The sequence below is a fragment of the Drosophila santomea genome, chromosome X, assembly GCF_016746245.2.
Source record: "Drosophila santomea strain STO CAGO 1482 chromosome X, Prin_Dsan_1.1, whole genome shotgun sequence".
In the NCBI taxonomy this organism is placed as follows: Eukaryota; Metazoa; Arthropoda; class Insecta; order Diptera; family Drosophilidae; genus Drosophila; species Drosophila santomea.
This window is the reverse complement of record NC_053021.2, coordinates 9,339,498-9,366,143: the sequence shown is the minus strand read 5'-3', so window position 1 is coordinate 9,366,143 and position 26,646 is coordinate 9,339,498. Positions and strand designations below refer to the sequence as shown.

At 41.8% G+C, this 26,646-nt stretch overlaps 2 protein-coding genes across 9 annotated transcripts in view; both read left to right on the top strand.

The window, feature by feature from the left end:
* LOC120455449 (merozoite surface antigen 2, allelic form 2) overlaps positions 1-16,365 on the top strand; it is a 72,177-nt gene extending 55,812 nt beyond the window's left edge. For 4 of the 8 annotated variants that reach the window (XM_039641655.1, XM_039641656.1, XM_039641661.2 and 1 more), the window contains 15 exons: positions 5,018-5,221; positions 6,192-6,299; positions 6,391-6,531; positions 6,598-6,750; positions 6,888-7,018; positions 7,116-7,199; positions 7,696-7,849; positions 7,931-8,331; positions 8,394-8,735; positions 8,844-9,063; positions 10,254-10,460; positions 10,955-12,351; positions 12,412-13,043; positions 14,549-14,895; positions 14,956-16,365. In XM_039641655.1, coding sequence (XP_039497589.1) covers positions 5,018-5,221; positions 6,192-6,299; positions 6,391-6,531; positions 6,598-6,750; positions 6,888-7,018; positions 7,116-7,199; positions 7,696-7,849; positions 7,931-8,331; positions 8,394-8,735; positions 8,844-9,063; positions 10,254-10,460; positions 10,955-12,351; positions 12,412-13,043; positions 14,549-14,895; positions 14,956-15,834 — 5,400 coding nt within the window. In that variant the 3' untranslated portion in view covers positions 15,835-16,365. Of the gene's footprint in view, positions 1-5,017; positions 5,222-6,191; positions 6,300-6,390; positions 6,532-6,597; positions 6,751-6,887; positions 7,023-7,115; positions 7,200-7,695; positions 7,850-7,930; positions 8,332-8,393; positions 8,736-8,843; positions 9,064-10,253; positions 10,461-10,954; positions 12,352-12,411; positions 13,044-14,548; positions 14,896-14,955 lie in introns of those variants that run through there. The other 4 variants (XM_039641659.1, XM_039641660.2, XM_039641657.2 and 1 more) reach the window with 4 other exon arrangements.
* A 3,758-nt stretch (positions 16,366-20,123) lies between these two features.
* LOC120457036 (WSCD family member CG9164) lies at positions 20,124-24,974 on the top strand. The gene is made up of 5 exons (XM_039644203.1): positions 20,124-20,638; positions 22,889-23,041; positions 23,231-23,357; positions 23,426-23,794; positions 23,932-24,974. Exons 2-5 carry the CDS (start codon positions 22,907-22,909, stop codon positions 24,252-24,254), a joined length of 954 nt encoding a protein of 317 aa, XP_039500137.1. The 5' UTR covers positions 20,124-20,638; positions 22,889-22,906; the 3' UTR covers positions 24,255-24,974.
* Positions 24,975-26,646: the final 1,672 nt, after the last annotated feature.

Sequence of the window (26,646 nt, the reverse complement as noted above, 5' to 3'; positions counted from 1 at the left end):
GTCTTTATTTTAGCTGTGCGGCCATATTTGGCCAAGTTATGGCAAAAAGGCCTAATGAAAATATCCGATTTTTTTACAACATTTTTTTTCGATTTTTTGATAAAAATAATCAGTTTTTTGTCGATAGCACTAAAAATAGTTGTCCAAATGTGGAATGCCATACATCGTTGAATTCGTAACAAATTCCCTATCGATCCATGTACATACTTTGAAATGCTAATTTTTTGCCATTTTTCACAAATTTTGATGATGGTACCCCTTATCGAAAATGCGAAAATTTGTTAAAATTTTTTTTTGCGAAAATCAAAAAAGTAGGGATACACATAGTTAGCTATGTTTCATAGCAGCGCTAAACAGTCTTTATTTTAGCTGTGCGGCCATATTTGGCCAAGTTATGGCAAAAAGGCCTAATGAAAATATCCGATTTTTTTACAACATTTTTTTTTTCGATTTTTTGATAAAAAATAATCAATTTTTTGTCGATAGCACTAAAAATAGTTGTCCAAATGTGGAATGCCATACATCGTTGAATTCGTAACAAAATTCCCTATCGATCCATGTACATACTTTGAAATGCTAATTTTTTGCCATTTTTCACAAATTTTGATGATGGTACCCCTTATCGAAAATGCGAAAATTTGTTAAAATTTTTTTTTGCGAAAATCAAAAAAGTAGGGATACACATAGTTAGCTATGTTTAATAGCAGCGCAAAACAGTCTTTATTTTAGCTGTGCGGCCATATTTGGCCAAGTTATGGCAAAAAGGCCTAATGAAAATATCCGATTTTTTTACAACATTTTTTTTTTCGATTTTTTGATAAAAAATAATCAGTTTTTTGTCGATAGCACTAAAAATAGTTGTCCAAATGTGGAATGCCATACATCGTTGAATTCGTAACAAAATTCCCTATCGATCCATGTACATACTTTGAAATGCTAATTTTTTGCCATTTTTCACAAATTTTGATGATGGTACCCCTTATCGAAAATGCGAAAATTTGTTAAAATTTTTTTTTGCGAAAATCAAAAAAGTAGGGATACACATAGTTAGCTATGTTTAATAGCAGCGCAAAACAGTCTTTATTTTAGCTGTGCGGCCATATTTGGCCAAGTTATGGCAAAAAGGCCTAATGAAAATATCCGATTTTTTTACAACATTTTTTTTCGATTTTTTGATAAAAAATAATCAGTTTTTTGTCGATAGCACTAAAAATAGTTGTCCAAATGTGGAATGCCATACATCGTTGAATTCGTAACAAAATTCCCTATCGATCCATGTACATACTTTGAAATGCTAATTTTTTGCCATTTTTCACAAATTTTAATGATGGTACCCCTTATCGAAAATGCGAAAATTTGTTAAAATTTTTTTTTGCGAAAATCAAAAAAGTAGGGATACACATAGTTAGCTATGTTTAATAGCAGCGCAAAACAGTCTTTATTTTAGCTGTGCGGCCATATTTGGCCAAGTTATGGCAAAAAGGCCTAATGAAAATATCCGATTTTTTTACAACATTTTTTTTCGATTTTTTGATAAAAAATAATCAGTTTTTTGTCGATAGCACTAAAAATAGTTGTCCAAATGTGGAATGCCATACATCGTTGAATTCGTAACAAAATTCCCTATCGATCCATGTACATACTTTGAAATGCTAATTTTTTGCCATTTTTCACAAATTTTAATGATGGTACCCCTTATCGAAAATGCGAAAATTTGTTAAAATTTTTTTTTGCGAAAATCAAAAAAGTAGGGATACACATAGTTAGCTATGTTTAATAGCAGCGCAAAACAGTCTTTATTTTAGCTGTGCGGCCATATTTGGCCAAGTTATGGCAAAAAGGCCTAATGAAAATATCCGATTTTTTTACAACATTTTTTTTTTAGATTTTTTGATAAAAATAATCAGTTTTTTGTCGATAGCACTAAAAATAGTTGTCCAAATGTGGAATGCCATACATCGTTGAATTCGTAACAAAATTCCCTATCGATCCATGTACATACTTTGAAATGCTAATTTTTTGCCATTTTTCACAAATTTTGATGATGGTACCCCTTATCGAAAATGCGAAAATTTGTTAAAATTTTTTTTTGCGAAAATCAAAAAGTAGGGATACACATAGTTAGCTATGTTTAATAGCAGCGCAAAACAGTCTTTATTTTAGCTGTGCGGCCATATTTGGCCAAGTTATGGCAAAAAGGCCTAATGAAAATATCCGATTTTTTTACAACATTTTTTTTCGATTTTTTGATAAAAAATAATCAGTTTTTTGTCGATAGCACTAAAAATAGTTGTCCAAATGTGGAATGCCATACATCGTTGAATTCGTAACAAAATTCCCTATCGATCCATGTACATACTTTGAAATGCTAATTTTTTGCCATTTTTCACAAATTTTAATGATGGTACCCCTTATCGAAAATGCGAAAATTTGTTAAAATTTTTTTTTGCGAAAATCAAAAAAGTAGGGATACACATAGTTAGCTATGTTTAATAGCAGCGCAAAACAGTCTTTATTTTAGCTGTGCGGCCATATTTGGCCAAGTTATGGCAAAAAGGCCTAATGAAAATATCAGATTTTTTTACAACATTTTTTTTTTAGATTTTTTGATAACAAATAATCAGTTTTTTGTCGATAGCACTAAAAATAGTTGTCCAAATGTGGAATGCCATACATCGTTGAATTCGTAACAAAATTCCCTATCGATCCATGTACATACTTTGAAATGCTAATTTTTTGCCATTTTTCACAAATTTTGATGATGGTACCCCTTATCGAAAATGCGAAGATTTGTTAAAATTTTTTTTTGCGAAAATCAAAAAAGTAGGGATACACATAGTTAGCTATGTTTAATAGCAGCGCAAAACAGTCTTTATTTTAGCTGTGCGGCCATATTTGGCCAAGTTATGGCAAAAAGGCCTAATGAAAATATCCGATTTTTTTACAACATTTTTTTTCGATTTTTTGATAAAAAATAATCAGTTTTTTGTCGATAGCACTAAAAATAGTTGTCCAAATGTGGAATGCCATACATCGTTGAATTCGTAACAAAATTCCCTATCGATCCATGTACATACTTTGAAATGCTAATTTTTTGCCATTTTTCACAAATTTTGATGATGGTACCCCTTATCAAAATGCGAAAATTTGTTAAAATTTTTTTTTGCGAAAATCAAAAAGTAGGGATACACATAGTTAGCTATGTTTCATAGCAGCGCTAAACAGTCTTTATTTTAGCTGTGCGGCCATATTTGGCCAAGTTATGGCAAAAAGGCCTAATGAAAATATCCGATTTTTTTACAACATTTTTTTTTCGATTTTTTGATAAAAAATAATCAATTTTTTGTCGATAGCACTAAAAATAGTTGTCCAAATGTGGAATGCCATACATCGTTGAATTCGTAACAAAATTCCCTATCGATCCATGTACATACTTTGAAATGCTAATTTTTTGCCATTTTTCACAAATTTTGATGATGGTACCCCTTATCGAAAATGCGAAAATTTGTTAAAATTTTTTTTTGCGAAAATCAAAAAAGTAGGGATACACATAGTTAGCTATGTTTAATAGCAGCGCAAAACAGTCTTTATTTTAGCTGTGCGGCCATATTTGGCCAAGTTATGGCAAAAAGGCCTAATGAAAATATCCGATTTTTTACAACATTTTTTTTTTCGATTTTTTGATAAAAATAATCAGTTTTTTGTCGATAGCACTAAAAATAGTTGTCCAAATGTGGAATGCCATACATCGTTGAATTCGTAACAAAATTCCCTATCGATCCATGTACATACTTTGAAATGCTAATTTTTTGCCATTTTTCACAAATTTTGATGATGGTACCCCTTATCGAAAATGCGAAAATTTGTTAAAATTTTTTTTGCGAAAATCAAAAAAGTAGGGATACACATAGTTAGCTATGTTTAATAGCAGCGCAAAACAGTCTTTATTTTAGCTGTGCGGCCATATTTGGCCAAGTTATGGCAAAAAGGCCTAATGAAAATATCCGATTTTTTTACAACATTTTTTTTTTCGATTTTTTGATAAAAAATAATCAGTTTTTTGTCGATAGCACTAAAAATAGTTGTCCAAATGTGGAATGCCATACATCGTTGAATTCGTAACAAAATTCCCTATCGATCCATGTACATACTTTGAAATGCTAATTTTTTGCCATTTTTCACAAATTTTGATGATGGTACCCCTTATCGAAAATGCGAAAATTTGTTAAAATTTTTTTTTGCGAAAATCAAAAAAGTAGGGATACACATAGTTAGCTATGTTTAATAGCAGCGCAAAACAGTCTTTATTTTAGCTGTGCGGCCATATTTGGCCAAGTTATGACAAAAAGGCCTAATGAAAATATCCGATTTTTTTACAACATTTTTTTTTTCGATTTTTTGATAAAAAATAATCCGTTTTTTGTCGATAGCACTAAAAATAGTTGTCCAAATGTGGAATGCCATACATCGTTGAATTCGTAACAAAATTCCCTATCGATCCATGTACATACTTTGAAATGCTAGCTTTTTGCCATTTTTCACAAATTTTGATGATGGTACCCCTTATCGAAAATGCGAAAATTTGTTAAAATTTTTTTTTGCGAAAGTCAAAAAAGTAGGGATACACATAGTTAGCTATGTTTAATAGCAGCGCAAAACAGTCTTTATTTTAGCTGTGCGGCCATATTTGGCCAAGTTATGGCAAAAAGGCCTAATGAAAATATCCGATTTTTTTACAACATTTTTTTTTTCGATTTTTTGATACAAATAATCAGTTTTTTGTCGATAGCACTAAAAATAGTTGTCCAAATGTGGAATGCCATACATCGTTGAATTCGTAACAAAATTCCCTATCGATCCATGTACATACTTTGAAATGCGAAAATTAAAAAAAAAATGTCGTTTTTGTTTCTATTTTCATAAGCTTCTTTGGGCACTGTTAACGATTGATTTATTGTATGTGTTGTATATTCGTAATACAATAATAACAATTTGTGTACTTTATTGTTTATAATAGGAAACTGTTGAAGATACGGGTTCAGAAAGTGCCTCTGGTGACGTCGACAAGAGTGTGAAACGACGACGACGCTATCTGCAGAAACGACGATCCGTTGTTAATCCAGATGAAAATTTTTACTTCTATTGGTTAATGATGTTAACTGTATGTGTTCTATATAATCTATGGACCCTAATTGTGAGGCAGAGCTTTCCTGAACTGCAGGTGAGTTTTCCCACAGAGTTTTCTTTATTATTTTCTCGTTTCCTCTATTTTTTCTTCCTTTTTTTTGTGTGTTTTGTTTATCTGTGGTGTGTACACCTTCCACTTTCCGTTTTCCACTTCCCATTTGCCCTTGAAAAGAATGCGGATGGGCCTTTGTTCGTCCTTTGTGTAAGGCGACACCCTTTTGACATTATGCCCAAAAAGAGTTGGTTGTAATGGAAGTTGGGTCTCCGTGGCCCATATAATGAGCCTCCGGACAAGGCACGTTGCTAGGGAAAACATTCGTTTCTTTTTTTTTTGTCTAGAGGTTGGCCAAAGTGGGAAAATAGGGGGGGAAAGAGCATCCGTGGGTCACCTGTCCGAAAAATACTTATCCGCTTTTTTATCTGTTTGCTCCCGTTCTTTGCCTTGTAATGACTCAATTATAAGACACGCAGTTTGGCCTGGGCAAATGTTTGTTTATGGCCCAGTTAGCTGGTGTTTGTCATCAGATTAGAACTGGCTGGCTACCCCGACCGTGGCCAAACAAAAGTCGACTGTGTTGACCTTTAACCCGGCCACAAAACCTCATCCTGTTTTTAGCCCGCACATTTGCAATTGTCAACTGCATTCCCCATTTTAATTGCCCTTGACCTGGCCATAAAAATAAGCGTACAGGCGGCCCGTAGAAAGGCCCTTTTCACTTAATGCGACTTTCTGTTGTGTGCACAGAAAACAATTGTTGCTAACTACTAGTATTGATTTTAATTTTGTAGAGCTACCTGGCTCAAAGCTATTTTTATGGCTTAAAATAAGCATAGCTCATGTCCAATTACCAAATTTACAACTAACATTGATTTTAGCTTAGAAAAGTTGCGAGGGCACACAGTTATTTTTATTCAGTCTGTTGTTTTTTTCATAGCCTAAGTGATATACACCATGTGTAACTCGACATTTTGCTCTGTGTATTTACTGCATTATTTTTGGCTAGCAATCTGTGCCCACGTTTTGGCTCATCTGCGATTCGATGACAGATGTTGTATTTATCTTAGATATAATAGTTCAATTACGCACAGGATATCTGGAGCAGGGCCTAATGGTGAGTATTCGTACGAACTGAACCTTTGAAGTTCGAAACTTGGTACCTTTGAACTTTCAACCATGCACACTAATTTCTGGATGGTTTACAGGTATACGACGACAGGAAGCTGGCCTGTCACTATGTTCACTCGCGCGACTTTATCTTCGATATGATAGCGCTGATACCATTGGATCTGCTGCAGCTCAAGATGGGCACACATCCGCTCTTGCGTTTTACGCGCTTTTTTAAAGTCAGTAACTCGTAGATGGTCGTAGCGTTATTAATGTGGTTTACTAATTTATGTGGCCTTTTGCAGGTTTATCGATCTGTGAGATTTTATTACATCGTAGAAAGTAGAACAGTTTGGCCAAATTTATGGCGCGTTGTTAACCTAATTCATATCCTGTTAATACTGGCACACTGGTTCGGTTGTTTCTATTTTTTACTCTCCGAGGCGGAGGGCTTTCAGGTGGGTACAAAAGTGTAAAGTATATCTGTAATATATATTTAAACACTACAACATGCAATACTCAACTTATTGCTAATAAGAAGCAATAAATTATGTTTTTTAGAAGCATTATCTATAAGTGTTTTGATATATCCTAGGGCGACTGGGTGTATCCGTATCGACCCGGGGACTACGCCACCCTGACGCGAAAGTATCTGGGCAGCCTGTACTGGTCGACCCTGACACTGACGACCATTGGGGATCTGCCCACGCCCGAAACGAATGCAGAGTGAGTAAGATTTACTGAATATATATGTATTAAAATATTATTTATGGCAAATGGGGGGTTTCTGCTCTTACTTTCAATCAACAATTTCACTAATCAGACCGAACTTTTCGGTGGACGGCCCACGATCAATTCCGCGGCGTGGCATTAAATCGCGCCTACTTCAATTTGGCTCTAGTTATGGGTACGATCATTATAAACATACAACATCTACGATTTTGTTAGCAAGGTCAATCAAATTCAGCGAATATCATGCAACTTGTTTGGGGGCTGTCCACCGATTCGTCTGCCTTGGTGTTATAGTTTTCTAATATCTGAATAAATATCTGTTGCATATATTGCCCCGAAATGAGCGTTTGGCATCAAAGTTTTCGAAAGCGTGCGACAGCCTTGAACAGTTCCATTGATATTTGTCTAACAAATTACTAGCAAAGATTTCAAATAGTTTATTAAACCTCATCTTAAGCTTTCGAAAACTTTGATTGAGCTTGCAAAAAGTGCTACAAGGAGAGAAAATGAGTGGTATAAATCGTTTTAAAGACATTATAGTATAGCTAAATAATGTTTACAAAAATGTCTTCTAATTCAATTGAGCCAGCCTGTTTCTCTCCGTATCCATATCGTTTGGATTACATGTGCCCTGCTAATTGATTGCCACTCCCTGAATTGCTCCTTCGCAGATATATTTTTACGATCGTTAGCTATTTGATTGGTGTTTTTATCTTCGCCACCATTGTGGGCCAAGTGGGCAATGTGATAACGAACCGAAATGCGAATCGCCTGGAGTTCGAGCGCCTGCTGGATGGGGCCAAGACCTATATGCGGCACCACAAGGTGAGTTCGTCGCGTCGCATTCTCCTTCATCGCACAGTGAGCCAAACTAATGTGCCGCCACATCCTGGCCAATCCATTTAGGTGCCCGGAGGGATGAAGCGTCGCGTGCTGCGGTGGTACGACTACAGCTGGTCCCGCGGCAGGATACAGGGTGGCGGTGACATCAATACCGCACTGGGGCTCCTGCCCGACAAGCTGAAAACCGAATTGGCCTTACATGTCAACCTGAGCGTGCTGAAGAAGGTGACCATATTCCAAGAGTGCCAGCCCGAGTTCCTTCACGATCTCGTGCTCAAGATGAAGGCCTACATCTTCACGCCGGGCGACTCCATTTGCCGCAAGGGCGAGGTGGCCCGCGAGATGTTCATCATTGCCGATGGCATCCTGGAGGTGCTGAGCGAGACGGGCAAAGTTCTAACCACCATGAAGGCTGGCGATTTTTTTGGCGAAATCGGCATCCTCAATCTGGACGGGCTGAACAAGTGAGTCAATGGGATAATGAGAAGGAAGAGTTTTATTCATCTGTTCATTGGGTATTTTGCAGACGCACAGCGGATGTGCGCTCCGTGGGCTATTCGGAGCTCTTCTCCCTGTCCCGCGAGGATGTCCTGGCAGCCATGAAAGACTATCCCGATGCCCAGGAGATCCTGCAGACCCTCGGCCGCAAGCGGCTGATGGAGGTGCGCTGCGTGAACAAGAAGTACGCCAAGGCGCAGAGCGAAAAGGAGGCGGCCGCCTATGCGGCAGCACATCCGCATCACCACCAGAGCCACCACCAGGGTCAGGTGCACCAGAGCGACAGCAGCGAGAACAGTGCCTCCAAGAAGATCGTGGACAAGCTGAAGCACGACGTCAAGGGATTCCGCAACGTGCTGAAAAAGTCCAGGTGAGATTCTGGACATAAAAACCCTTTTCAATTGATTTTTAAGGCCAGGCAAAACGTGCGAATTGCATACGAATCTCAAATGGCAATGCTGCTTTTGTTTTCCCCCAGGACCTCGCGCAAAAGCGATGAATCCCTGGAGATGCAGCCGCTGCACAACACCTCGCCGCGCGGCAGCAAGATCCTGCTGAAGCGCATGTCGCGCGTTCGATCGGACGAAAAGGATGCGGATAGTGCCGAGGCCAAGGACGAGTTGCACGACAAAACGCCCAGCCCGATTGGGGCGGGACTGCCCCTGCTGCAGCGCCTCCGGCTCCTCAAGGAGAAGCAGGTGAGTTAGCCAGGCCCGGCCAGGGATGGGAAGCCATTCGCAACGGCATCGACATCGCCACCCACCTGAGGCCAGAAGCCACACAGCCAACAGCCACAGTTACCACCACAGTTACAACCACCGAGCCACCGGAAACCACACAGCTCTTTTGGTTTTTTGTTATTTTTCATTTCACTTTCTTTTCTTTTACTCACCCGCTTCACCTTTTGCTCGACTCGATTTTCCACACCCTTCCAGAGTCACCACGCCCACGCCCACACCCACACCCGCCCACTTCCACACCCACATGCCATCCGCAAGGCTTTAAATGGTTTTTCGCCACAAGCAGACAAACAGAGCATTGAATGCAGAGCTTGACAAATGGAAAAACAAACCAACACGCCCACAAAAACACAAACAGCCTAATGGAAAACGGTCTGAAGCCTGTTTTATCTGAGATACCGATTACTTATAGTCTCACCACCACCCACCACCCACAAGCCACCTTACTACCCCTTCACCCACCACCCACACTTGCATATGTGTACAATGTTTCGACTCCATAATGTAATGCAGTTTGTACAAGTTGTTAGTGCACCTTCAGATAAATCCACCCAAGATAAATGTGCTACTACCAAAGATCTTCATTATCGCAATCGAGCACGTAACGCAATTCAAAATATATATAATATATAGCAAGCTATACAGATGCAATTATATAGAACTGGAGCAGAGAAAACTATTTTCCTACTTTTTGGGAATGTTAAGAAAATAATATATATATTAACATCTTAAGAAGTGATTAGTAATTGGCAACATTTCACATAAAAACTTCTATACTCTTTAGAAAAGATTTACTAGAATAGTTCAAAAAGGTTGCCTGTTCTCTGTAAATTTTTGTAAAAAAAAAGGAATTTGTGAGCTTATCTAGATGCTTTGAATAGTCCCCTGCTTTCGCTTGGTAAACAAAACAAAAACATGTATAATTATAATTTACAGATGAAATAAACCAACAAATACAAGCAAAAAATGAAAGATACACCATCGCTGACATTGCCCACTTAAATCATGAGTTCGTTTGCATTTATCATTTGATTTTGGTTTAGCTTACGAAATGATTAACGCCCGATCCAGATAAATTCGTGTTGTATGTAATTATCCCCAGCTCCTAAACAGTAGTTTTGTATGTGTCTTTATGTGTCTTGCACTAGGATCGCGAAGAGCGAGCTGTTAAGTCCACACCACCACAGAAATCTCCACCTCACTCACATGTAACGTGTACGTTATCGCCGCAGGAATCGATCCAGGAGGAGCCCGAACGCGAATTCAGCGAAGGCTTTCCCCTGATCCAGCGACTCCAGCAGTTGAAAATTAAGAACGAGCCGCAGGCAAACGCCGCCGAACCCGGCGTCGTCATGGTAAAGCAAAACAAAAACTATAAAGACATATCAAAATCGAAATCGAAAACAAAAACAAAAACAAAAGACAACAAAATTATATAAACAGATATAGCATCCAAAACCTATAGATCTAGAAAGCAGCAAGTCCTTAACTTTCCCTACCGCATTTGGGGGAATATGTCTAAAAGAAAACTCACTTCATTCTTAGCCTTCAATAGTTAGGTCGTTTAAAATGCACCTCCAGTTAAGCTCATGTTCAGTTAGAATCAAAAGAAGCCTTAGATTTCTTGTACATCTATAAATGTTCATAGAAAATAACAAAAAGCCAGTTATAAGTGCCGGTTAAGTTTCACGTTTCACGTTAACTTTCTCATGCTCCAGTTAGCAGAAATACCCGTTTCAATAACAGGAGTATGAGAACAAGCATCATTTATGAAACTCGCACCTTCTATTAATATGCCCAACCATCTTTCTTTCCCAAAACGTTCACCTAATCCGATGAAATCACTTAGGTCAACACGCCGCCCAACATCAGCAGCAAAATAGATTCGCATTTTGGTGCCGGCCAGGCGGGTGGATCGCATCCGGGCTCGAATGGTGGAGCCATCTCGGGCATCTCGGCACCGGGACAATCGCTGACGGTGGCCCAGATCAAGCCCATCATGAAGGTGTCCTTCAAGCAGAAGATCCAGCAGCTGCAGGCCGGCGGCGGTGGAGCCAGCAGTTCTCCGGGTCCAAGCACGGGAGCCATTGCCAAAAAGGAGCCACCCAAATCACTGGCTCTGGTGGCCAAGCATGCCACATCCGAGGATCCCGTCGTCGCGGCTGGAATGGATTTGGGATTGGGGTCTGGTTCTGGTTCTGGCATTGCCACCATATCGAAGAGGATAGTGAAACCGCAAAGTCATCGGGTGGCCACGCCGCTGCAATCCGACACGGACACCGATGGCACGCCCATCAAGCCCTGGTCCAAGCTGAAACTGGCCACCCTAATGTCCTCGAGCTACACGAGCTTAACCAACTGTTCGCCGGATGATCTGGCCTCACCGCTGAAGAACTACTCGCTGAGCAACATACCCCAGCAGATGGAGACGCATCCGCGACCACGTCACCGTAGCGCCAGAAGCAGTTCGAGATCGCCGCGTCATGGACACCATCATCACCATCATCATGGCCACCACCAGCAGGGTCAGATTCAAGGGCCAAGCTCTGCGAGCACCAACGGTTCCACGGCCAGTCAGGGGAACCAGGTGACGGCCAGCGCGAGGAGGGATTACCTGCGTCTCCAGAAGCCGGAGCAGCACTTGCCCGACGGCGAACTGACCGAACTGGGAGGCAATGGACGGCGGAAGCTCTACCAGAGCGTGTTCGATCTGTCGCCGGAATACTGCGGACTGCCGTTCGTCAAGCGATTGAAGATCCTGAATGAGCGCCAGAAGCTGGCGGAACTGGAACGGGCGCTGCAAACCCGTAGCTTTAGCCTGGACTGCTCCAAATCCGGGCCGGATAGCAAGGTGCCCATTACGGAGTCATTGTATCGTTGCTATAGCGACACCTCCGGCATCTATTCGCAGTTCCTCAGCACGTACGAGTCCACCACCAGTTCCACCTCGATATCCACTAATACTTCCGCCTCTGCATCGGCATCGGCATCCGCCTCCGCTTCCGCATCCGCATCCGCATCGGATAGCAACTCCAGGCAGTTGCAGTACGTGCCCCTGCCACTCAGTCCCGAATCGAATGAGACCATGGAGCGGCGCAAGCTGAAGAGCATACTCAAGAAACTCCAGATGGGCGGTGGTCAGCAGGAGGAGGCGGGGGCGGGAATGGTAACGGGAGCGGGGTCAAAGGTCAAGTCCAGTGCCAGCCAAAAGGGGCAGGGCCTGCCGGCGGAGCCGACCTTGGAAGGGTACGTGGCTAGGCACAGTAAGCTCTTGAAGAGTGTAACCTTCCATTCCACTCTTTCCAGCCCGCCCGCCAGTGCCAAGGAGGAGGAATCTCCCTTCGGCGGTGCTGCGGCGCTCGGTTCGGTGAATAATGGTTGCGGTAACGGTAACGGTAACGGTAGTGGTAACGGTAACGGTACGGTTAACGATAGCAGTGCTAATTCGAGTTCGCATCCGAGCAAAAACAACAACGGCAACAGTGCGTATACGTGTCCTCCAGCACCGGCGGTGGCATTTCCGTTTCCGGTACCCATTGCACCAGCTCATTCCGGCTCAGTTCCACTTCCATTGGAGCCCGGAGCTCCGTCGAATGTCTGGTCGCCGACGTTGACGTTGGTAACGCCCACGAATTCGCCGCAGGAGAGCTTCGCGTATCCCGCCCAACTGCATGGGGAGTTGGGCGGACGCGGAATCGTTGGTGGCGTTGGCAGCGCCTCAGCGTCGCTGTTGCCAGCGGGAGCGGGAGCGGGCGCAACTGCATCCGCATCCGCATCCACATCCACATCCACGTCCGCCTCCTATGTCGTCGAGTGTTCAGCGTCGTCGAATCAGATTCTCCATGCCCAGTCCACCACTGATTTGAATTTGAATTTGCAGCTCAGGCAGAACACGACCAGTGCGATGGGTGGAACGGGTCAAGGGCAGCGGATCGAAGGTAAATATATCTGTTTCAGATCGAGCATTATAGATCCAAGATCCAGAACAAGAGCAATGCCATGCAACGCTTGTCACTTTCCAGATTGTAAAGATATATTTGAGATTAAGAAACACGCCATGTAACTCTATCACTTTCTCTCTCTCTCTACTTGAGCATACTTCTATATAAACTGACACTTGCGCATGTATGCGAGTCACTCATACTCGCACAATAAGAACTTTCTCTCGCTTTGCCCTGCTTTCTCCCCCACCACTCCCCTTCAAACTAATCTTCTAATCATCTATTTGCGCCACCGCTTTTGATATAATCCTTACTAACATCTCTGCATGATCACATTCAGTGTAAAAGGCTTTCGAAACACAGACACTGTGTATTATTTTATAACTTATTTACCTATTATACATTTGTGAAATCATTATTAAATTCTATTATATTCCATACTCCGTTTTTCTATCCCTGAGCGATTCGAACTACATATATACAATAATATAATATGGTTTTCCTCATAGCTATAATCTCGTATCCACCCTTAAATAGTAAATGTCTTAACTCTACCTTTCCTATAATTGCGATAAAACACAACTGTCCCCTCAGACTTTAAATATTAAAATTACCAATTCTTTGGCTATCCCTTCAAGTCTTTCCTTAACTCTCCTAAAGAGTTACCTGTTTGTACCTGTATTTTTAACCCTTACCTTCTCAGGGCTTTGCCGAAATATTAAAAAAGATCTCAAGTCCTAAAGAGTAATAAATCAAAGCTAAATACACGAAATGTGCATAGAACGGAGAAACTTTTCAGGTGATGGGCGGAAGTACAGTCACGCACGCATTGGGAACGAAATGGAATGAAACAGCCGCCATGATGGATGCTTAAGTTCTTAGGAGCATGTAACTAAAACAGCACAGAACACACAAAGTCACACTCAACCAATGCTTTTGTATATATAAAAATAACCCACCAAAGAACACGATACTGTATATATACATATCTACACATATATATACGCGTACCATATAGAGATCTCAGCTGAGCCGGTGCAACATTTGTATGGTAATGGGAATGAGAATGCGTGACGTTTGTAAATAATTGTCGACGATGTACGTATGTATTGATGCCAATGCATATGATGCACTATATATATTTCTGATTCTTACTTTGTCTGTCCTTTGGAATGTGTAAAAAGAACCATTCACGCAAAAACTGAACATCTGCATTGGTATACAGAGCTTCGTGCCACGAAGTCAACTGTACTTGATAGTTAAGGCTGACACGTAACTGAATCGAAGTACTAATAGCCTAAGTATGTAGTGCTAAAAACGCTTTAACACCCACAGCCTAATTTGATGTAGTAAAACTCTGGAAAATACTATTGTGAATGTCCTCTCACCCGAAATGCAATAAAAACTCACCTTTTGCCAGACACAAAGTACCCATACCCATTTCATTCATCCACATCAACCGTTCAACGTTCTCACAACGATGTATGATCTTGAATTTAAAGGCTTCCCGGAGGCACAGGACTACTTCAATCAGATCCTGAACGGCATCAACCATGTGATCAAGACGCACATGAACGAGATGCACTCCAAGTTCGAGACGCAATTCTCCAGCATGGCTGGTGAGGTGCGGCGCCGCGACGCCATCATTGCCCAGCTGCAGCTCAAGCTGCGCTCCATAGAGGGCAAGTCCACGGCGCCAGCGGTATCCTCATCCTCATCCTCATCCGCCATGGTACTGCCCATCAGCCGGCGCCAGAAGAAGATGCCCCAGCTGTCGGTGGACGACGATGAGCCGCCGGAGGAGGAGGACAACAGCAGTTCGGGATCTTCAGCGGAACTTTTGTTTATGGTAGGTTTGATGCACACCCATACTGGACAGGAAATTGAATTTACTTTGACTTGTTTGCAGCGAGGAGACTCCCTGGACACGGTGTTCACCTCATCGCCGCCCATTCAAGGCGGCAGGCGCAGCATATCGCCGGGTCCAAGTCGTCATCATGCGGCCTCGGCGAACGCACTCAACTGTCCGAGCAGCTACTATGGAGGACCCGGCTCCCTGAGCTCCCGCCACGCCCAGAGCCACCCCAGCTTCTATTCCGGCCAGGGCAATGGACGCAGCAGCGGGCGCAGCAGTGGCTATCGCGAGTGGAGCGACGCACCGGAGACTGGACACCTGGGCAGCAGGAGCGGGAGCGGAACGAGCGGTGCCGTCATGGTGGCGGATGTCACGGGCAATCTGGCCCGCCTGTCGGACAGCGTGATCCTCGACATTGGCGAGAGCTCCAGTTCAAGCTCCTCGTCCAGCAAGATAAACATGGCCGATGTGGACGACGAGGAGGAGGATCCGCGGGGACGAGATGCCCGAAACGTGGAGGACATGGATGACGGCGGAGGTGGCGTGGCGAGCCACAACGACTGGGAGGTGCAGATGCTGGCCGCCGAGATGGAGCGGCAGGAACGGAAGCGTGGTCACTCCCTATCCGACAATCTGGGCGACCTGAAGCACTGCAGCACGTTTCTGCGGCGACGCCGGAAGTTCAGCGACACGGAAACGGAATTTAGTGAAACGGAAATGGAGGAGCAGTTGGCCAGATCGGCCAGCGGCTCAATGGAGCCCAGCGGATCGGTAGCATCTAGCTCTGGAGCCGGTGGCTCCACATCTGCGGGTCACCAAAGCGGCAGCCAGCGACCGCGGGCCTCCAGTCTGGATCAGTTCAATCTGCGCTACGGCATCGGACGCGGAATCTTTAAAGCAATGAGCATCGACCGTGATAAAGACAAGCTTTGAGAACTATAATTGCGACCAAATCTAACCCGATCCCGATCCTGGTCCCCATCCCGTTCCGAGTTCCGATTCCCAACCCCAACGCGGCCAGAAGCACGTTCAACCGCAGACAACCAATAAGCAATGGAATTTGGACAGTATTACAAGACATGGTACAAGAACTAGGTATATGTATATGATATACAAAACTAAGAAGATGTCAGGACATATAGATCTATATTCTATATATGTTTAGCCCTAACGAAAACCCCCCAGCAGAAGAATCGATATATACACACATAAAGTAAAACCCCATTGAGATTTATATATATATATACATATATATATATAAAACATGTAGATTTAACGGAAACAAAAACTACTAAGAACCGAGAAACAAAACACACAAATAGCCAGAGAGTGTTCCCACCCCGGTTCCAATTACTCTTCGTTTCGCTTTTCTGAATTGTAATCTTGATCTGATCCCTTTGGTATATTCTTGCAAAATGGTAATATTTTAACACTAGGTTAGATTTATCCGGTAAAAAAATATTATTATTTCGTTTTAATTACATTCTATTTACAATAATATTTCCTTAAGTACTTATTTTTCTTATAAAATCACTTTTAAATATAAATACATTTTAAACAATGGTTAATTTGTTTATTATCATATCTTTTTCTATTTTTTAATTGCTCTATCATTATGCAAGTGTACTTGAGGGTCTTTTAATATTTTCTTAGATTTTGTTTCAAAAAAATTGCCAAATTTGTGTGACCCTGTGAGAGAATGTATGTGCGTAGAAGATAATTCCCACATTAAAACCGTCCTGAAAAACGTCCATGCCACGATGCGCATGTTTGTTCATTTTGTATGTATCTCTGAAACTGTAACCGCAAATAAGATGAAAATCGGCATTTGTATCTGCATCCCCATCATCTCGATCCGAACCCAAATCGGTATATTGATCAGTTGCTCGTTTAGTTCGTGGAGGGCGGGGGCCTGGGCCTCTCTACAGATGTATATACCTCTTATTGTTAGAGACTATGGAACATATATATACATATATATTTTAAGTACGTACATATATACACAGAATTATACATAGTTATATATCTATATATGATCTAGTCTAATGAAAACCGAAAGCTTTAATAACTTATATAGAAAACTATTTAAGAAACATTTTAAATACTAATCGATTCGGACAAATGTTTTGAAATAGAACAGGCCACACAACTAAAAAAAAAAAAGGGAAATTGAAATGAAAATGAAATTGAAAACAAACACACTAAACACATACATAAGGCATACACCTGCATACGAATATCTAAATATAGAGCCTATAATATGCATAGATTAGCGATTTACTTGTTGAACACCCTCGGTTAAGCCTATCGAAGCGTTAGTCAAACCTATCGAGAAACTTAGACTAGCTCTATAGACCTTAAGCCTCCAAAGTCCCAGCATCCATTCGGTTTTGTTCACCTGATTCCTTGCTTGTCCTGCTAACCCTTGACCTCTGACCTTCACCTCATCCTCCAATTCTAACTAGAGAAACTATCTCGCCATAAGAAAGGCAACTCTAGCACTTAAGTAGTTTAGTGCAGTTCAAGATCTATTTCGAAACCGAATCGAGTCTGTCGCACCGCCGCCGAAAACAAAAATGTATCTCAAGACTATGTAGGCAGGAAGCACGATTATTGATTGTTGCTTTTTCACTTTTGATTTCTATTGTTGCTCCGAACTAATCGCTTAACTAAGGACAGTTACTAGCCAGGCCCTAGACGCACTCACTAATCAGACGGTAGAGTCCGTAGAGAAAAGTTAGACACCCAACTCTAGAGTTTCGTAGTTTCAACTAGCCACAAAAAAGGATGTTAAGCTGTACTCAAGCCACTTACTATCGCTCTGGCTACTTCGGCTATCGATAACTATCGTACTGTACTAAGCGCACTAACCTACACACACGGTCACAATACAAACACACCCACACTTTAAAAATTAAAAAGTCAAAGTTAGTATTAGATATTACATCTATTCAAGTATCTTGAAAAAGTGTTCCTACCTTTTGTGGTGGGAACAGATTTAAATTTATGCAAATTTTAACGAGTAAGCAATATTTATCGATGACTTTCCTCAAAAACATCGATAAATACCGATTATTACTTAAAATGTACACCACTTCTTGGGGATAAGCATATTTCGTTGATTTTTTATGAGAACTTCGTAAATAATGTACTCAAATAAATTTGAAAAAATATATATATTGAGTTGTAAACCTCTCGAATTTTTTTAGTTTAGTAAACACTATTTGGAATCGCCTGAAATTAGCCCTTAAATACTTGAAGTATTTGTAAAAAACCGAAGAAAAATGCTTTCCCTCTTTGAATAATATGTATTTCTCCGAAACTAGTCCACAGCAACATAAAAAACCTGAAATTCAAGGAACAAGGAATTCTCAAATGGGTTCAATACAAAGAAAACCAAAGCAACCAAAACCAAAAAGTACACAAAAAAGCAAAACTTAAATGGGTCACAGCCAGATAAGCAGTCCAACTAAATGTAATAAGACAAAACGACAAGCACAACACTTATGTAATTCAAGACACAGTCGAAAGATGGAGCAGGAGTAACTCTATAAGGATTTGATTTAGTCGTTTATTGGGTTCATTTGTTGAGGAGGCCAAGATTGAATGCCAAGGTGGAGAACCATTTTAATTGAATTACATACGCCAGGGACCACAAAATGTCTTTTTTTTTGTCTCTTTTTTATATAAACGTGTAAACACAATAGGAAATCCTAGCAAAGTTAATGATAAAATTGCAAATTGCCCAAAAGAGGAGAGTGTTATTGACCAGAAGGTAGCTATCATATAATCATCGATATATCCTTAGCCAGGCACCCATTATATAGGCCCCATTCCCGATATATATATAAATCCTTATATATACAAGTATGTCTAACTGATTTCTTACGTACCACTCACTCTCGGTTCAATTGTTGTCAGTCAACGAAAAGCTCTGTGAGTCAATTATGTATATGGATCATTTTTAATCGATTGTTTTTAACTGAAGATATGCCAGATGACCGATTATGACCTACTCTGTATTGTACTATATTGCATTGAATACCGCGGATTGTTGTCGTTGTTGATTTTAAATTTTAAATTGCTCGTACTTAAGTTACCGATATTTTTGTACATTAGTTTAAGGTAGCGCATAATAAGTCCCACGAGTCTAGAGTAAAATCCTATATGAATGTATAAATACATTTTTTTTTCTCCTAATTGCTAATTTCGCAATGTTGACCGAATACTAAAGAGAATGTACTTATAGTGAAATTATACGCAAAAAAAAAATTTAAACTAAACTAAATGAGAACTAAAGCAAAAGCAAAAATGAAAACAAACTAAGAAATTAGCACATGTTAATGAAGCGCAAATAAAAGTGAAATACAAAACGAATATGACAACAAACTTGCCTTCGGTTGCAAGTTACTTTGTAGTGTGCCAAATCTACATCATATCAGCTTTTACTCACCACAAGGTATGATGTTGCTGCTAAATAATACGAACCCCAATTCGAACACTAAATGAAACCACGAAAAACCAATGCAAGTGAAGCCAAATCCCCAGCAGGCAAGGTGAAATTTGAATGAGATATCGAGGCAAGCAGAACTTATTTGAATAAAAGAAGAAAATGTTAAAAAAAAACTAAGGAATCATTTTATTTTGATGGGCGGTCTTTAAGTGCTATAAGCCACGATAGTTTTCCTTTTTTATGGATTAGTTTATTATTAAATTTAGTTGTCATTAAAATAATTTCAATTGCTAACGACTCATGCAAATATAATCAATAACTCTGGCATTGTCCATCTATTGAGCACTTTTGGAAACTCTAGAGGAGATCGGCGCCTGCGCAAAGTTGAAAGGCTTATTTGTTTTGATATATTTTAAAATAATATTAGCATATTTTTAAACAAGAATCAAAGAATTCTAAGCAATTAAAACACATGACAATCGAATAATTTATATTTTATCAACACATATATTTCTTCGAGAGGGTTACTGTGGCAATGGCCACCTATTGAGCATTTCTGGAAACTCTGCAAAAGATCGGCGCCTGCGCAGAGCCCATAAAAGAGCCCAAATCATGCCCAGCTGCTGAGAAAAAGGGGTTGCTAATGGAGCTTTTCCGCGTCAGTGGCAACGCCATCTAAAATAAAGCTTTCAATCATCCCCCAGTGCGATGCTGATGCCGCTTCTTCTTCTGCTGCCACTGCTGCTGCTGCTGCTGCTGCTGCTGCGGGTTGTACTGTGTGGATTCCACTTCCTCCGAGCCGAACAGAAATTCTCGGACACACGGAGCACACGGAGCACACAGCGCACAACGCACAACACACAGCACACAAGGAGTGCGCCCCCAGGCATTGCGCATACGACGTGTGGGCCGAGTGGCACAAATAAATAGTTCACATTTGTTTTGTTTGTTTGGCCCTGTGTTGGCGATTGTTGTTGTTGTTGCTGCTGCCACCGGATTTATTTATTTTTTTTTCACAGTGATTCTTTTTGCCAGTGTGTGTGTGTGCGTGTTATTGTTAGTATCCAATGTGCTCTTGCTGATTTAAAACAGCCAAACGAACAGCCGCAAATGGGAGCCTTGTGATTCCCCCATTTTTATCAGCAGCTTCCTGAACTGCGATTGTCATTGCGAGTTCGTCGATTGACATGTAGCTGCGAATTCTGGGCGTGTTTGTCGCTGGTCGGCTGGTTGGTGGTTGTCAGCGGCGTTCAAAGAGGGGGCAAGGATCCGGAATCGGTATCGGTAAGTACAACTTATACATTCATATTCCTATATATTCGTATTCGTATTCGCAATTTGTACACAGCAAAGGCACGAAATGATTTGTTTACATTCAAGCGAATGGCTCTAAAAAAAACGAAAAAAATGCGGAATGTACTATCAGAGATACGAATTCGTTTGCCAGCAGCCACATTTGTTTATTTGATCTCATGCATTGTTTCACCGCACATTGCCCCATTGCTGTGCTTATTTTTGATTATTGTGCACATTTGTTTGGCTTTCGTCTTTGGTCTCGCAATCAAAATGCATATTCATTGGGTGATTCGGTTATGGGTATGGGTATGATGAACTCCCCCTTTCACATTTGGTAGGGAACATTTGCTCGGGAACCCCTCTCGTAAGCATTATGTAAACCTGTGGGCTGGGCCACCGTTCCACCTGCGATGTCAACGTTTCCGAGTTTTAGGTTTCTGTTTCTGTTTTTTTCCTCCATTATGCTGGCTGCGCTAATGTGCGCTTGGCTTTTGTCTGATTTATGCCGCAAAACAATCAAATTATTGCCAGCCAACCCTTCTGACCGCCGCATCGCTCTCGCGAAGCTGGTGGTGCCCATTTTTTATGATATTTCTCTATTTCCCTTTTGCGGCCGCCGAGCTATTTCATTATATAGACTCTAGTGTGCACTGAGAAAAGCAATCTACCTAGAAATCACCATTAGTATGAAGTGCCTTAAAAATCTGAAAATCAAACCAAACATTCAAATCAAACATTATGATTATTTAAAATAAATTATTCTAGGAAATATTACTTCAAATATTAATTAAGAAGTGCATTTATTTGTTTCTTATAGATTGCTATTGCTGATCATTTTCACTGTCAAGCCAGAAAAATCTATATAATGTGATGGCATTTTGCGTGTCTTACTTTCTCTCAGTGCACCTTTCCGTTCAGCTTTCACATTTTTTATGCCGCTCTCCTTTTTTCCGCCTTGGGTTTTGTTTTTGTTTGCGTCTTGTTTCAGCGCTGAACTAGTTTTTGGCCCACCACCATTCAGCACCGCGATTTTCTCGAGGAGGGGTGGGTGGCTCGAGAAGTTCCGGCCTGTTCGCTGGTGTTCGGTCGACTTCCGCGCTTTTCCGGGTTGAAGGGGGAAGGGGGAGCCGTATGTCTTATATCATCCAGCGGCTTTTCCGCCGGCATCCGATGGGCCAGAGTTTATCGGTGCCTCAAGGATCCGTTTGGCCAAGGACGAGTACCCTTCGAACACCCCTCGCCGCCTTTTCGCCCAGCTGTTGCATAAATTTTCGCATTTAGCTGCTTTATCTTGCTCATGTGTGTGTGTGCGTATGTGAACCTAACATGTGTGTATGTGTGTATGTATGTGTGTGTGTGTGTGTTATGGGGTGTCCTTTTGCGGATTTCGTGAGCGTTTCATGCAGCTCAAGGAATTCCGTTGAAGGCATGACAAGGCTTTTATTCTCTTATTCTCATTTCCCCCTCGATGCCCTTTTTTTGAAGGGGTATTTAAGGCTTTGTGGAGAAGTGTTCTTCAGAATAAGTCGCTTCATATCTGAACAGGTCTAGATTATCTCTTATCATGGCCTAAAAGGGTACTTGCCGCACTCATTTATTATTTTCATAAAGGTCTAGATTATAGTCTATTATTAGTAACTATTTCTTCAAAGAAAAAGTCCATTTCTCTAGCCTTAATGATTTTGGACTATGTGTTGATTGGTATTTAGTCATCGAAGTCCTTTATCAACGCGAGTGACAAGTTATCAATCATTTGAGGACCCCCAAAATGAAATGAGAGTATGCTACTGAGCTGGAGCTGGAAAAGCTTGCCTTCTGGTGGCTTTTCTTTTTACAATTTCCATTTGCAACCCAAAACTGAAGTGCGCCCCATTTCCGCCGACTTCCTGACTGCCTGACTGTCTCACTGACTGACTGACTGACTGACTGGCGGGTTGTCGGGGTTACCATTTCCATGCTGGAAGGGAGGTGGCCAAATGGGCCCATTTTGGACAAGTGTCCTCTGCTCACCGCCCCCCTCCTCGCTACGCCCCTGGCACACTTGTTTCGTTGTCATAACAAAATCAACAGAAAACAAAAAATTGATTACGCTTCCTTGTCGCTGCTCCTGTTCTCGGCCAAAATACACAGATAATTGGCTTCATTAATGCGAACATGTTCATTTGAATTATTTTTACATAAACGAGCAGCGCTCGCATCCGCAGCTAATAATAAGCCCGATGGTAATCCCAATTTCAGTAATGCAAAGACGGCGATATGGCACTACAAGGCTGGCGCTTTTTCGGTGTCTCGGCAACCATCATCATCTACATCGGCGGCGTCCTGTTCCTGTCCATGAACAACATACCCGGATCGCATCCCAAAAGACCGCGCATCGAACGCTTCGCCGAGGTGAGTTTTCACGTGTGCTACAGACAGACATACAGTTTTCCAATTTTCCGCTTTGCAAAACTCGACTGACATGTGGCATTTCAAGGAAAGTGTACAAAAATAGCAGACACACACACCGTTCCGCGGAATGGATGACACTTGCTTATCCCAATTTAATGCAACATTTTTATCTCAATTTGTTTCCCGCAGTTTCCCAGCTTTCATAGTCCTCGGTTTCCGATGCCCAGCCGCAAGATGACGATACGCTGGTGTCGCGACCTCAAGTACATAAATCGAGATCTTCCAATCTACGCGGATTACAAGTCCGACTTCTACAGTGAGTGCAAGTGACCCTGCGAGTTTGACCTTTCTTACTTATACATGACTTATACATTCAACTTTTAGCGGCCCTGCCCAGTGACGTCAGCGCCGCCCTGCAATCCCTGCCAGCGTTGACCGCCCTGGCCAGTTTTCCCGGCAGCGGGAACACGTGGCTGAGGTACTTGCTCCAGCAGGCCACCGGCATACTGACGGGCAGCATCTACAAGGACTACGGCCTGCTGAAGACCGGCTTTCCGGCGGAGAACGTCTGCAACAGCTCAGTATTATTGGTGAAGACCCACGAGTGGGGCGGCAAGGCGTGGGCCCCCTTCTCGAAAGCCATTCTCCTTGTCCGCGATCCGGAGAAGGCCATCATCGCCGAGTTCAATCGCCAGAGTGGCGGCCACATCGGATTCGCATCCCCGGATCGCTATAAGCGCACCAAGGGAAAATGTACGTCTTGCATATGGGGGGGGGGGCATCAACTAATTAAGTCCAATTAGAAACGATTAGGCTGTGCAAATAACTTGTGCAGTATGCATAAACATGCATTATGCATATAGTTTTAACTGCTTTGGTTTTCATTACAGACTGGCAGCAATTCGTGAGCAACAAGCTCAAGGGCTGGGAGATGATGAACCTCAGCTGGGCGCGCAACTTCACGGGCAGCATCAAGGTGGTGTTCTACGACGACCTGGTCCACCACACGGAGCGGGAGCTGCGCTCCATCCTGGAGTTCCTGCAGTTCCCCATCAGCGAGCAGCTGATGCGGTGCGCCATCATGCGCAAGGAGGGCATCTTCCGGCGCAAGAAGCGTCTGCTATCCTTTGATCCCTACACGGAATCCATGAGGGCGGAGGTGCAGAATCGACGCCGCATTGTCTACGGATTGCTGGGGCGTCAGGAGCCGTAGGATATACACAGGAGAATATTTATCTACATTTAAATATAAGAACTCTGGGCAACGAGAAGGGAAATCGAATTCGTACCACCAACAGAAAGTAATTGAAAGAAAAAGAATAAGAAAAAGAACAACTGACAAACTGACACAATTGCAACGACAACGATGCACAAAGCAAATGGAATTGCAACCGAGAATTCAAATCATCCCCAGATCATCACGACTCGTAGGACCATAGATCTCACTGGGGGTCAGCAAACATACATACATAGGTAGTAATTCCCCAACATGTAGTCCCGTTTTTCCACCTAAAAACAAAACAAAAAGGTTCCCAATCGTTTGCTGCTCGCTTGGCGCATTAGTTCAAATTTGTTATGTTCAAACATTAGATATGGTATTTTATAGAGACGCATAACTTTAGGTTGATATATGTACGTATTTGGTATAGGCTATACAACAAGGTATTATGATTCCTGATCGAATTTATGAAATTCATTATAGGCCATGTTGTGCTTCATCGCTCACCAACACTCAACTCATCCGCAACTTATCCTTTGGTCACGTTGAGGTCCCATTTTAGACTATCCTTGTAAAAAGTTTTATACACGACTCTACAATAACTTGTGAAATATTAACAACGGAGCCTATTAGATAATTGTACAAAAACGAACAAAAAAAAAAACACAAAAAAAATCGAATGAGAAACAATGAAGTGAATTTCAAAACCAAAAATTGAAGTTTGTTTACTTTTTGGGTGGATTTTGATATGGGCTTTCAATAGCTTTTAGTGGTTTGGTTTTTTCGAAACTTTTAAAACTTTGATTTTATTTTCTGTGAACTTTTAGCTCCTTCAGATTTCGCAAAAGCTTTTCATGTAAAGAGTCCTTAAAAGCTTTCGAAAGCTGGAAGGATATGTAAAATCCTTTTTCAGCGTTCGTGTTTTTCAATTAGGAACTGACCCATAGATGGCGCCAGTAGGACTAAATTTCGATTTCAAAACTAAACAAAAACCAAGTTTATTACAAAAAAAATATATATTTTGAAACAAATTTGTTTGATTGGGTTTTAAGATATGTACAATATTGATGTAGTATCAATAGTCAGTATCAATAATCAGATCAAAATTCTACATCGATGAACATTTATTCAAAGGATTGAAATAAATAAAACCTACTCTTCAAATAAGAAATAAATTACTTATTATACAAATTAATTTATATTTTAAAAACTATTAAATTAAGTTATTATAATAAAATAATATATTTTTTTACGTTAAAACAGATAAATGTTACAAAGATGAAGTTTTTTAAATTGTTTGCTTAGACTGTGTGCTGCTTTTCAACTTGGGTGATAAACTTGAAATACTTAAACATTTCTTTTAGAAACAAATAGGTTCTATAGGTGGCACCCTGTAAGCCTGGCTACGGCGATCGCGACACCCTGTAATTGATTTGCCATGCTGCATGCTTTTAACAGTTGCACTGCAACAACTAGGCCTCTGAATCGCCACTCCTCCCTTTCGGAACTGACCCACCTGCTGGCTATCCCTGACCCACCTCCACCTCCTCCAGCTCCACCTTCACCTCCTCCTGCTCCAAGCACCCCCTTTCCCCTCGCCTGCCCCCCCCATCAGTCCACTGACATGTACGCCCATTTCAGGTTTGGCATTGTTGGTCCGCCGCCGCGCTGCCGTTTTGTGCCTTTTGTTGAGGCCCAGCGAAGGCCACCCACCGAACACCTCCCACCACCCACCGCCCACCACCACCACCAGCCAGTGGCTCCCCTTCGAAAGGCGCAAAAAGAGAGAGAGAAAACAGAGAGAGGCAGAAATGCGGAGGAAAAAGAATTTGTGCCATATGCTGGACATTGCGGGGCATTGCGATGCTCGTCGCTTCCACGTCTCTCAAGGGGGTGGTGCTACCCAGTTCGGTTTGCAACCACCACCCACTGCCACCCGCCGCCACCCAGTGGCGAGACCCGATGCGGCAGTGCGCAGACGCCGCACCACTGACGCTGGCATTGGCTTCGTCAAGTTTGGAAGGACTCGCCGGGTAGAGACACACCGACTGCTGCCCAATTCCAGCTGAACGAAGGCGCCGGCTGCGCTGCCCGCTCCCATCGGGCGACCAATCAAAGGGCATACGCTGGCGTTATATAAGGAATTTGGCTGCCATTTTGAGGCAGCGGGCAGGACACGCCCACGCTGATAAATAATGAAAACATGTCGTCCGCCCCATTGAAAATAAACTCTGAAGTTAGCGAAACTCATCATAGAATTCTTTATCACAACACCACGCGCGCTTGTCTAGTTGTGAAATCTGTGTCCTGTGTCCTGTGTGCGCTGGCGTTTTTGAAAAATTTCGAAAAAATAGTTCTTGAAGGCGTCTGCAAAAATAAATACACA

Coding starts and splice junctions, on each gene's coding strand:
- LOC120457036 (XM_039644203.1), top strand. CDS start 22,907: ATGGCACTACAAGGCTGGCGCTTTTTCGGTGTCTCGGCAACCATCATC. Junction 23,042..23,230: donor GCATCGAACGCTTCGCCGAG/GTGAGTTTTCAC, acceptor TGTTTCCCGCAG/TTTCCCAGCTTTCATAGTCC. Junction 23,795..23,931: donor TAAGCGCACCAAGGGAAAAT/GTACGTCTTGCA, acceptor TTTTCATTACAG/ACTGGCAGCAATTCGTGAGC.